At 41.2% G+C, this 13,235-nt stretch overlaps 1 protein-coding gene across 1 annotated transcript in view; it reads right to left on the reverse strand.

Moving 5' to 3' along the window:
• Positions 1-2,180: 2,180 nt before the first annotated feature.
• Positions 2,181-13,235, reverse strand: part of LOC147459760 (serine carboxypeptidase-like 42) — a 58,557-nt gene continuing 47,502 nt past the window's right edge. The window contains exons 2-10 of the mRNA XM_086510972.1: positions 7,103-7,210; positions 6,745-6,837; positions 6,567-6,659; positions 6,257-6,342; positions 5,892-6,176; positions 3,833-3,984; positions 3,079-3,171; positions 2,873-2,990; positions 2,181-2,733 (exon numbers count right to left, since the gene is read on the reverse strand). Of these exons, the coding sequence (XP_086367098.1) occupies positions 2,563-2,733; positions 2,873-2,990; positions 3,079-3,171; positions 3,833-3,984; positions 5,892-6,176; positions 6,257-6,342; positions 6,567-6,659; positions 6,745-6,837; positions 7,103-7,210 (1,199 nt within the window). The 3' untranslated portion in view covers positions 2,181-2,562. The remainder of the gene's footprint in view (positions 2,734-2,872; positions 2,991-3,078; positions 3,172-3,832; positions 3,985-5,891; positions 6,177-6,256; positions 6,343-6,566; positions 6,660-6,744; positions 6,838-7,102; positions 7,211-13,235) is intronic.

The following is a 13,235-nucleotide window of genomic DNA, read 5'->3' on the forward strand; positions in this document are numbered from 1 at the left end:
CAAGATAAATCGACGTAAAGCTTTGGAGAGTGCTCTTGATAAGATACCTACTTCTAGTCACAATAAATAACGAAGATTGAAAAATTATTTTGCAGACAACATAGAAGAGAGTTTGAAGAACTTGATAATTATTGGTGCTTGCCTTTTGTGTAAAGAACTGCAAACTCGACTTAGAAGACAGTTTTAAAGACTTGAAAATTATCTTGTCATGCTATTACGGGGTAGGGAACGGTCCTGTGGTGACCATTCCCTGCTCCGCCGATCGCCATGGGGGAGCAAGCATTGCAGGGAATGGTCACTGCGGGACCATTCCCGGCCGTCAAGGTCGGATGGAGGAGGGCCAATCATTGGGAAGGGAGCTAAGCAATCATTGGTCAAGCACAACTCATTGCGGACTTCAGAAACCAGTATTGTGCGAGGGTGTGCTCTGGCTACTGTAGGGGGATATTCCAGCTGGTGAGTTGGTGTGCGTTGATTGGAACTCACGCATGCATTCTAGGGCCATTCCACCTGCTAACTTGCCATCATCTGATTCGATGATTGCGCCTTGCATTCTCAATGCTGCCGTGATCATCATCTGTAGCATGCAGGCTATTGTTCCAGCTCAGAACTGAGAGTAATGTACGACGTAGATTCAACGCCCTTCAACCCCCGACCAAAGGTTTGTCATATGATGCAGTCTTAGTTCTTTTGTAGAGCATTCAGCACTTACCAAATCACAAAATTATTGTAACGACTTGGCAAAATTGTGTGTTTTATAACGGATTGTTTCATTGCAAGAGCAAGCAAGCAAACTCTACACACAAGCTCTTTTGTGATACAACAATTTTTGGACCAACAAACTATGCAAAGAGAGATTGCTTTTACAGAAGTAAATGCAAAGATGATCTTGTGGAGAATCAGATAATCTTAATTTATGAAAGAATTAGACACGAGCTTTACGATGAGCTTAGATCTCATTTGCTACTCACCATATAGCCAACAAATGCATTCAATAGCCACAAAGACCTCTTAACAATTTGGCAAAGCCTACAAGAAAAGGACCACCGCAAGAAGTAAGAGAGGCCACTTTGAGAGGAGGTGGGAAGGAAGAGGTGCGTTTATAGCGAACCTATTTGCATGATGGTCCATTGATACACACTCTTATTGCACAACAAAACTCAAGTTCTAGTTGTATGGTGTGCTTCCTAAAGCAAGGCAATCCATGGAAGTGCTCATCTAAGCCATCATGCACAAAATTTGCATTTGTGGAGACTTACAACCACCAATAGCCCAAACACTAGCTCTTTGTCGGTAAATAATTGAGTAGGTTTTCCATCTTTAGCCATGGTGGGCCACAACATTAATCAATGGGGACACTTGTTCGTCCTTTTGCCAATAAACTTATAGACCTTCATTTAATTGTTAGTGTACGCACACGTGTGTGCGCGCACACATAACTTGTAGGCACATGTGCATCTATATTTTACAAGATGCACTAGGAATGGCTCACCTTGCCACCAAGTCACACAAGCAATTCCTGTATCTAACCCATGGCATTCAAGAGAGAGTTAACACCGAATCTCAATTCCATGGAGATTGCATTGAAATATAAAAGTTACCACTGGTGTTATATAAGTGTGTTTCACTACTGGCCATGGCGGAAATTAATGAGAACCACCAACGACCGATGATGGATCTCTTGTGATTTAGCTCTTTTGAGGATTGTACATCCTACTCATCTTGTACCACACACATACCCACGGTGTGTTATATAAGCCCTCATCCACTACTTTCACCCCCCCCTACTCATATCCTACATAGCTCCATTTTAGTACCTTTTCTTTTTATGTTTGATACTCAAGACATTGTACCAGATTCACCACGTTGTGTAACTTTTTGGTCTCATAGGTCATTTTGGCCTTTTGAAGAGTTAACATAACATTTCATTTCATCCTCTCTCTCTCTCTCTCTCTCTCTCTCTCTCTCTCTCTCATAAAAAGAGGAAAATGGTATAACCTTTCTATCACCCAAGTGTGGTAGATTGGATATGCCATTTCCCTCTTGAAGTTCAGGTTTTGAGTTCAACTCTCCTCGTCGAATAGATCTCTAAAGTCTCTTGGGATAGTTTCCTACGACGTTAAAATACTCTCTCTCTCTCTCTCTCTCTCTCTCTCATGGTACTCAGACATGGTATCAGATTCACCAATTGTAACTTTTTGGTCTCATAGGTCATTTTGGCCTTTTGTAGACGTTAATATAACATTTCATTTCATTTCATTTCTCTCTCATGCTCTCTCATGGATGTAAATCTCTCATAGGCCTGGTTGTTTGTCTTCTTTCAACAGGTAACATCTGCTTTTCCCCTTTATCGTCTTCTTTTCTTCAAACGTTCATATAATCAATTAAGAATGTTGTGTAGTTTCAAATGGGGACATTTTTGCTGCTAAGCACACTGCTTCTGTATAGTAGCACAAATTCTGCTTATCTATATGAAACTGGGTAACTCTCCTTTGCAGTTACTTGCTGTAAATTCTCTTTCATCAAAGAATGCTTTTTTGACAAAGAAACCAGCAGTCCCTCTTACGCTGTTAAGGATCCCACAGACGACAATAATAATGGTAAGGACTCTCCTTCAAGGAAACTGCTAAAAAGTGTCAGTGCCCTTCCAGGAGAGCTGTAGGGCACCATGTGGGCTGCTCCCCGCACTGTGGCATAGCTTAATGACCCATATACCTGTGTCCAGCCTCCAATCTTCAGGATCAAAAGTAAACTGAATCAGAGACAGACTACAGAGCACATGGAAAAGCACATCCACAAAAGATAGGCATAACCTGCGGACAAGAATGACCTAGCTTCATTGACCTTGCATGTCTGAAAACTAACAACATACCTGTCCTCCATCAAACCAGGCGCTGTATGGGATAGTTGTTATCAAGCCATTCATAGTTGCCAGCTGCTCTACTAGCCTCCTTGTTCCACCAAAGGGTATCACAGAGTCTTCATCCCCACTGAAATCGACAAATAGGCTCAACATACAAGTGAGAAGCTAGAGCCTTTTTTCATTAGAACAATTAAAGCAGTGCTGATTGCTTTCACCTGTATACGAGAATTGAAACACCATGTTCCAAGATATGGGACAGTACAGGCAACATCGAGTCGTCTTCGGCAGATTCGTCATAGAGAAGAGACCTGCAAAAGAATCATAGACGGTCATCACACATCCCGCTGGAAGGACAAATTTACATGAATCCAAAACGTTTCACGTATATATGTTATATCGTTTCATTGTTTCATCGTCATTTTCTTCATTTTGTTTCAAATATGCCAAGAAGAAACAAATAGGTTTCATGGGGTATAAGAACAATTTTGACACATACTCTGCAAATGACAACAAAATTAACATTGACAAAAAATATTATCATGAAAAATCTCATAATCAAATTATAGAAGGCATAGAAATACATACTGTAGAACTAAATCTATAATGTGTACGTGTTTGGATATAAAGGAATCAGAGATTTTTGGGCTTGGGTGTATGAGAGAGAGTGACAAAACCCCTGCATTCACAGGAGCTTAGAATGAATGTGGCTGGAAAGAGAAGTTTACTGCACATGGTAGCTCTCACAGATTTATATACTATAGCAAAGCAAGCACGACGTTACTTGCTTGTTTTCATGTTCTAAAACTAGATATAAAAAAGGATCTCGAGTGGTTGTTTCGTCAACTTGTTTCATCTTTGTTTAGAAACGTTTCTAGCATTTGGAGTCTTGTTTTGAGGATGAGACAGGTTTTCGTGTGACTATGTACAGTAACAGTATTATAAGTCAAGAGCTTGACATGAAGAACTTACCCTTCACTGCAATAACTCCACCTGTATGAAATGCCTGTGCTGTTTGCATGAAAGGCCTGCTGAACTTCTGGAAGGTTCATGTATGACGTAAGCTCATCATCTATGCAAACATCAAGAGGACTGGAGGAATCTCTCAGCCCCTTTTTAGAACTCTGCAAAGATCCACAAGATCCCTTCAAGCAATGCCCTGATTTAACTCGATGATGAGTATCCATCAAAAAGAGACTAATGAGTAGTAGATTACTCTACAATCAACTCTGGGGTTGCACATTATGACATACTTAATCCTCCACAATGACCACACAGCTTACTTAACCTTATATGTCTAAACTTCCTGGCATTGAGCAAAAGTAGAGACGCTGGTGGCGGGTATTCAGTGTACAAATCAGATGGCACCACCAAATTTTGCCAATTGTACAAAGGCTGTTGTGTGAAGCAGATTTTTTTCTGAAAAATTTGTCAGAGTAGAAGGCTTGAGTCAACAAAAAAAACACATAGGAGCAATTTCCTTGCCAGGCACTCTACCGATTCCTACAAGCAGCTGGCCTTCAATGCTGATATGTCAACCCCTCTCTAACTTCACTTGCATGGATATACTCCGGTTTGCCAGAACTGGGACATGGTCTACCTTAGTTATATCAGCTTGGGCGTTTAATTGACCTGCAGTTCAATCCAAGGCTCCAACATAAAATCTGTTTAAAAACAAACTATAACCTCTATCACCAATGAAACCCCCTACAAAACAGCAAAAGTCTGACTTGACTAATGGTGTTTAAGTTACAGTTGCCAGACCATTGGAAGATCCACAACAGTTTCCATGTGAGTCTACTTCCACCTTTCAGAGGAGGTGCCACAGGATATAACTGTTGACGATCAGCCAAAAGTTGAAGAAAATAAGGAGATTCTTCAGTTTGAAGTGTTTAGGCAGAATGAAAGAGAAGTAAAAGGAAACGTGATCTGGAGGTACTTAGGGAGCTTCAAGCAAAATTCAACAATGGACTTTGCAGAGAGATCTTTCTATCTCAAGGCCCATGGTGTGAAGCCTATCATTCAGAAAACACCTACAAGTTCAAGGGTTGAGTCCAAGGTTGTGCATCTGCAGAAGAGGGGAGCCACTCCACAGTTTCAGAACAAGGAATGTCATGGGATTGTTTACTTTAGTACTCCTGAGAACCGGGCTCACAGTGCTAGCTTGAGGCCTTCATGTCATGTACATGTGAAATCCGTGTAGACTCATTAAACTTACAGATATCTCTATGACTTACAGGTTGTACGAGTTTTAGAGATGAACTACTGCAGCATTGCATCTCTGATTGGCCAGTCCATTGTAGACTTAATGAAGTTGTTTGATGTGAAATGTCTAACCACGATGTGATGGTTAGCTGATGTGATTACTATACCATTTAGGCATTTGGATGAGTTTGCTGTGAAAGGTCATACCAGGGGTGATGGGCAGTTTGTGCCATCTGTCAACTGTGCACTGAATTGTCCAGCCATACACACGATTTTGTAGTACAACCAAGGTCTAGTGCTAGTTTTGCATCTTGCACGCCTGCACGCTCCTCCCTAATGTTCATCCCTTCTCCAAATTTTGGAGGAAATTCGAAAGCTTTAAGGTCCTGGGATGCTAAGGTAACCGAACCTCTTGCCCAGGCTTGGGCAAGCCTGATACTTGGAAAGTCAAATACACTGCCATTCTAAGGGGCCAGGTGCCCTAGCTCTTTGTGAGGAGCCCTTGTAATGAGCACTCGGGTTCTCACTGAGCAATAAATACCACAAGGGATGCCCAACCTAGGGGCAATACTCTCCGCCAAGGAATTCAGCCCCTCCTGCGGGTGATTGTGTAACTTTGAAGGTTTCTTTCAATTCTGTTGTTCAAGTTCTTTGCGATACCAGTCTCCACAGTACTTCACCACATATCTAGTTGTGACACCCAATTTCAGCGCTGAACACAGGAAGCAGTACTTTTCAATACAGAACAGATTCATGAAACACTGATTCAAAGTTGTCATGAAAATAAACCATAACAAATAACTGTCAAGAGGATGGTGAGAATGACCCGCAAGTGCTTTCGAACACGCTTCAGCTTGAGTTTGTGAGCCTGCTGCATGCTAGGGGATAGGCAAACGTCAATCAAAATATCATAAGGATCCGTATATTCAGAAATTTCTCGCTCAAATTCCACATAAGCTGCATAACAAGCGTCATTGGGAACAGCCAAAACTGAAAAGTTGCAGTTTGCCATCAAATTCTTGTAGGTGCTATCAGAAGTGACAGCATGACTCCATAGGAAAAAATGTGTTTCAGGAAAGTCTACGAGTCCATCCAACAACGGGTTTCCAATCTGCAACATTGAAACATCATAGAGAAAATCCAGTCACTGACCCTGCTTGGATTCCATGAAAAAATTCTACATTGACTAACCGCTATGCCAATTAAGTTGATCAGAGATGTTCCATTCTCCGCTATATAGTCTACAATCAGTGAAGCCAGTTGCGGAACATAATGCCCTGCAGGAAAGAGCTTGCGGAATAAGATTGTAAAAACTTTCGAAAAAGGGGCCTTATCTGCTGTAAAGTCTAAACAATTATACATGGAAACTCATATTTTGCAAGGCAGGTTGGCTGAAAGCCTAGATCAAGGAAGAACATCAAGAATGGATTCTTGGACCAACCAAACATGCTAATGTACAGACATTAAGAAAAAATTTAACACAATTGTAAAGAGGTATTACCTGCATAACTCTCCCCTGTGATATAGAACTCTCGGCCCTTGTATTCTGGAAAGGCTTCAAACCAATTCTGAAGAAACAAAAAGTTGTCTCGAGCTGGAAGGCCCATATCAAAGCAAGTAAGCACTTACAAAGAAAAGATGTGGACTGCACCACAGATTCTGTCAGAAACTAGCTTTACCTGTAAGAGTGTCATTTGTAATAAGGTCCCCACTTGTGTTTGAGTAAGACCATCCAACTCCAGCAGGAGAATCCAAGAAGAGCATATTTGAAGCTGGCTTTTTGTCAAACAATAGTGTATATTACATGTCAGAATCCAAGATTCAAGAACATTCAGATGCCTTTCTTCTACATAAAAAAAAGTTGGATTCTTCACCACAAGAGCAATCCAAAGCCCATGCAAAGTTTTTACTGAGGAATCTCCAATGCTCCCTCTCAAGCTCGAGTAGAGCAGAGCTTGATCAACAGGATAGAAATGGTAAAAAGGAGAAATTTGAACATGTGTGAACAGTAATGGCAATGGAGTTGAGAGAAAAAACCTTTATTCCATGCGAAAGGATTATCTATTAGCACTCCGCTAGCTGCAGACACACGAAATGGGCCATTCTCTGTGAAAGCCCCATTCCCAATAGATGAGCAACCAGGTCCTGTTAAAGAAAACATGACTTGAGCTGAAACTACATTCTTGGATAGAGACCAACATCAGGAGGTTCACACCCCCTTTTCAAATCAATTGATCTCAGGAGTAAACTAAATCATCTAAACAAACAAGTCACATGTTCTTGATTCGCAAACCACAATCAACTCGCACTTTTAAGTTACCAAAAGAGAAGGTACTGCCAAAGATAAAGGTATCATGTTTGTTCAATACGCATTGACACAAGGATTCTAAATATTTTTTCCTTCTTACAAGAATTATGGCTACAAAATTATTTGGAGGAGTTGCAGAGTTACATCACACTAAGGGGACTTTCCAAGGGATAGGAGAAAGTGGCACTAGCGTAACTCAAACCAATGAGTTCAAAGAGAAAATAGAGCACCCACATGTTGGGTTGGGTTCTTTTTTCTCCTGAAGAAAAATTATCAAGAGCAGTTCCATTTGTCGACCTCGCAAATCCCACTTGTATTCAAGTGAATGGAAGTCACACAAAGGAGCTCTATTCCTTCCATACGAAGAAAATAATGGTTATGCTAGAAAAGGTTAGAGAAGAAAGGAGTTAAGGGAAATGGGTGATGTATAGAGGAAAAACCATCATCCAGCAATGCCTTGTACCTATCCTTCTCAAGCTTGTACGCAAAAACTTTTGAAATAAGAGACTTCACTCTGAATTTAAGGTCCTCCAGAATTAGCTTCGTATATAGCGTTGTAAGGTCAAAAGTTTGGAAACATAAAGGAGAAGATTTCTCCTTAAGGCTTCTTGAAGAGTTCAAAAACTTTATAACAGGAATCACACCTACTGAATCATTAAAATCCAACTTGAATCGGTAGGTACGTCTGCTTCCTTTAGCAGGATTTTCCACAATTCATTTACGCTAGGTAAAATGGCTTTGAAACAATAACTAAGCCAGTTGGAAACCTCGGTCAAAGAGGTGTTACAAGAAGAAGCTAAAAATCTAGGCTTTATAGGGTTCTTGTGTCAAATTTCCAAGCCGTATATTAAAAAGGTAATTTAGGCTGGCACTTGAAACCAAAAGTCTTGATGTTTCAAGATAACCTTTTGTATCGAAAGATCACAACCATTGTAAGTCTGAGAGTTTACTTCACCTAACAATCATTTTAAACAGAACTTTTTGCACGTAACAACAAAGTTATTAGAGCACTTATCTACATAAGAGATTACAAAAATCACGATGAAATGTCCTAAGAGCATCACGATCAGAAGAAGATAAGCTATTCCTTCTTGAAGAAACATTCCTAGAGCAAGATGATAATTTAAAGAAGCTTTCTTGAGGACTACAAACTTCCAATGAGTAAAAACACCTTGAACTCCTAAAGACTCCTCAAGCTTTACTACAAAACTAGAAATTCCTTTCTCTATGGCTTTGAGAAGGCAAGAGTCATTCGCGGAAGGGAACCTATATTTAGTACCTCTTGAGAAAAGTTCTTTCAAGGAATCCGAAGGAAGAATAGAACAATCGGCAGTAACTACATGACCCAAAGCTCCATTTACATGAGAAGAAAAGGCAGTTTTACTACAAGGGCAATCAATACTTGAGATTGCTAGCCTTTCTTGCTTTTTAAGATTACGTCCAATGTCACTATAGTTGAAAGCTTTTTGTCCTAAAGTTCACATATTTGAAAGCTACGACAAGATGGTTCCATACCTTTCTCACACGTTACTGACCCAAAGCTCCATTTACATGAGAAGAAAAGGCAGTTTTACTACAAGGGCAATCAATACTTGAGATTGCTAGCCTTTCTTGCTTTTTAAGATTACGTCCAATGTCACTATAGTTGAAAGCTTTTTGTCCTAAAGTTCACATATTTGAAAGCTACGACAAGATGGTTCCATACCTTTCTCACACAAGGAGGGAGAGCATCTAAAGCTTCTTCAGATCTCAAAATAGATCTTTATCCAAAGTCAAGATGTAAAGATAGTTATCAACAAATCTTTCTTTCCAACCAAGGGATTTTTCAGACTAAGACACTTAGACTTCATAAATTTGCCTAACAGTACTCGAAGTTGAGTACTATGAGACACTCTTAGCTCCAAATTTTCATAAGAGTAGTTCTCAAGGGTATACAAGAGCTTAAATAGGATCCTTATATTATACCTCTCAAATAATTTATAAGAAAAATAACCCAATTCCATGGCTCTAGATAGGTAAATCAATCTCCGTTTGAAATCCCTATATGCAAAAACTCTATGGATAGAAGGGCCATCACTCTCAATTCTAAAGGTTGAAGCCCTAGGGAGACCTTGTACTCTACTAGAAATAGTGTCGTGCAAGAAAATTCGATTGAGTTCAGGGATAGAAGGTGGATAGAAGGTGGATCTGAACAAGAACCTTTAGGAATCCAATTTCTTTTAAACTGACTTGAAGGGAGAACTAACTCGGGTTTGGGATGCCTTCGCCAAAGCATAGGTTTCTTATGGTAAATTGTCTTATTTTTATGTAAAGAAGACTTTCCTTCCAAGTTAAAACCTTTAGGGAAAAAGGTATGCAAACTTCTCATCTAAAACAACGCTCGAGGCCACGCTGACTTATGAAACTCTTTAGAGTTTCTAAAATTACCCTCTATGTGCTCAATAGGAAAAGAATGGAAAGACTCAAAGCCATGTTTTACTATTGCCGCATACAAAAGTTTCACACTTTCACGTACAGTGCTCTTACTTTGAACTTTACTCGCTTCTCTTACGTGTTTTTGAAAACGAACAAAAGTTGTTCGAAAGGTTTGGCCAACATACATCATAGAACTATCATAAAGACTATAAATTACATAAATTACTTGTCAATGTACTTTTCATAGCCGATAGTTGATCATAAATAACCTTTGCATTCATAAGAAAAGACTACATAAAAATTCCCGTTGGAAACTTGATGGCAAATAATTGTCCAAAAAGGGTGATCGCTCGCATCAAAGAATCTCGATCAAACATTCACTTCACAAATTTAACAGCCTCTAGCAGGACGTGCATGTCCAGGCCGGTCATAGTTGCATACCCTCTCTTGCATAGAGCAATCATTTCAGCACTTTCGGTATTTTACCGCGTGAACCACCCCTCTAGGACCTTATTATTTAATAAGTCAACTTCAGCCAATTTATCCTATGGTCGTGGGGGCTGCCTTTTGCCTGCTCGACCCAGCACTTGTCTCATATAAATGCAGCCCATGGGCAACGCTAGAGGCCAGAAGAGGCAACGCCAGCGAAGGAACCTGCAGATTGGGGAAGGCAGTCCAGCATCAGCGTTTTCAGCCCTTCTCACCTGCGTTTTCAGCCCTCCATGATCAGCATTTTCAGCTCAAGACAGCCGGCGTTTCCAGCCTTGTATCGCCAACAAATTCCAGCCCTAGCCTGGTTGCAGATGTCACAAATTGGTGACGCGTCATGCCTGGACATTAGAGGACACATCCACACACACACCCCGGTGAACTGCTGACGTGGCAGGCTGTACGAACACCCGCGTTTTGCGGCGGGTTTTACGGCAGCCAACTTTCTGCTTTTGGCTACGCAATTTCAGAGAGAGAGAGAGAGAGAGAGAGAGAGAGAGAGCTCTTTTGCTTTATTTTTTAAAGCTTTTGAGTTTACCAGCTTTTGGGGCTCTGCTTTTTAGCATCCCATGTAAACCTTTAAATACGTGGGCAGGGCCTCACAACTCAAAGCATCTGGACGCAGAGTCTGAGAGTGAGCGCCTGCCTACACTCTTGCACTTTGAACACAAATTAATACAAAAAGAAATACCGAAAGGGGCACCAGTCTTTGGGCCAATATCTCTAGGCACGGAACTCCGCCAGGCCAGTGTCGAATCAATTGTGAACTGTGAACTGTTTTGAAGTGATTATTTGTGTTGTCACGGTAGATTCTCGAGCACAGTTGCAATGCAGACATAGAATTCCTCGCGGGAAAGCATCTGCTTCCCCGATCCCGCTTTCTCAAAAAGCATCTGTTTTTCCTCAGTTTCCTCTGAACCCATCTTCATTCAAGTGCTTGCTTTTCCTTGTGCACAATTCCAACACAGTTCGGAATTTCCTCTTGACTATAGATATCCCCTTTCCGATGCACCCGTCACCGACCTTGTGACACATCAGGAATACCCATCACCTTGTCACAAAGTGATGACGTGGCGGACAGCAGAAACGCTAATTTCTGCCAGAAACCCTAAAATTTCTGCAAACCCTAATTTTTGCCAAAAACCATAATTTCCAGGAAATCGCGGAGGTTGAAAAAAAATAATAAATTAAATTAAATAATGAGCGACGCGAATTTTGCTTTTTTAAGACTCTCTAAGAGAGAGAGAGAGAGAGAGAGAGAGAGAGAGAGAGAGAGAGAGAGAGAACTGATGCTTTTTATTTTAAAAGCTTTTGGGGCTCTGCTTTTGGGCATCCCTTGTATCTTTAAATAAGTGGTGAGAGCTTCACTTCTCAGAGCATCTAGACGCAAAGCCTGAGAGTGAAACCCTAGCCACTCTCTTGTACTTTGATCTGATTAATATAAAAAGAAATACCGAGAGGGGCGCAAGTCTTTGCGGCCAATATCTCTAGGCAAGGAACTCCGTCAGGCCAGTGCAAATCTATTGTGATCTGTGAATGGTTTTGAAGTGGTCATTTGGTGCTGTCGCGGTTGATTCTTGACTTGGAGTGTCCAAGTCTGTTACACTTGTATCAGAGCACGGCCGATTTCTCTTCTACGGGAAATCTGATCCCCGAATTTTTTAAATTTTTTTTCTGCGGCACCTATGGCTTCAGGCAATGATTAGTCGACTCCCTCTACATCTGGAGATGCGGGCTGGGATCACAACGAAGATTCAGACAGAGAGTATGGCCCGCCTCTGCCTACTTAGGCGGAGCAAAGAGAGATGGAGCGTCGTCAATTGATTGGCGATGCAACAAAGATGATGCTCAATTTTGCCAAGGACCCGAAGATGGCAAAATATATGAACCAGACCTCTTTGGAAGAGGTACAGATGGAGTCGCAAAGAACCACGACACCACTCCCGAAACCTGCTCTCAAGAAACCTTCTGCCTCCAAGAAATATACGGAGAAGGAACTAGAGAACGTGGTTGATGCACGGATTGCTCAGCTTTTCGACGTGCAAAAGAAAGGCAAAAAGCACAGCAAAAAGCAGAAGAAAGGCACTTACTTCGCGGGATATATGGATCGTCGGTCGACATCTGACAAGGCAAAGAAATTGAAGAAGCGCGTCAAGTTTGAAGACCTACCCAGTTCTTCTTCTTCTTCTTCTGACAGTTCTTCTAGCTCTTCAGACTCGAGCGCGGAAGACGGGAAAAGCAAAAAAGCGAAGCAAAAAACAACGCTTCGGAAAGGGCACGAAAAAGGCAAGGAAGTCTAAGTCTCGCCAAGTGAGTGACACTTCTACAGAGGACTCCTCTACGAACAGTTCAGACTCTGACAACAGAAACTTTTATGCGAACAAGAAGAATTTTTACAAAGCCAACCAGTATGACTTTCTCGAAGATAAAAGCAAGAAAGTCCGAGAGTTTAAGGAAGGTGGCCACTCGATCAAGTTTGATACTTTTTCAGATACTCAAATGCTTCGAAGGCTTTGTCTTTTATACAGCAATGTGACATCGCTTTCGCGGGAGGACGCTATTCAGAGCACTCCAAGATTCGGAGAGCTGCCTCTTATTTTAAGAGGAATGCTCGTACTTGGTGGTCCACGCTTCTTTTAAACAAGACTGCGCCAGTTAAATGGCTGAAATCTAAGAAGCTTTTTATTTCTTCTTGGTTAACGCAAGAATATGAATGAGATATACGAGCTGCTTGGAACCATCTTCGGATGACCAAGAAAGACACAATCAATGCTTATTGTGAAAGGTTCTGGAGCTCTTTTCTACCCGCCTCTTCATTCAAGAAGATCTCGTTTAGAGAACAGATTGAGCGGTTTACCTTGGGTCTACCTACAGAGATCCGAGATCACTGCTTGGAATAGAAGTCAGCTTCTATTTAGGAGTTGATGAGTCATGCGAAGCGGGGCTTTGCCATTCACT

Source organism: Adiantum capillus-veneris, chromosome 4, assembly GCF_014529385.1.
Source record: "Adiantum capillus-veneris isolate H3 chromosome 4, ASM1452938v2, whole genome shotgun sequence".
Classification (NCBI taxonomy): Eukaryota; Viridiplantae; Streptophyta; class Polypodiopsida; order Polypodiales; family Pteridaceae; genus Adiantum; species Adiantum capillus-veneris.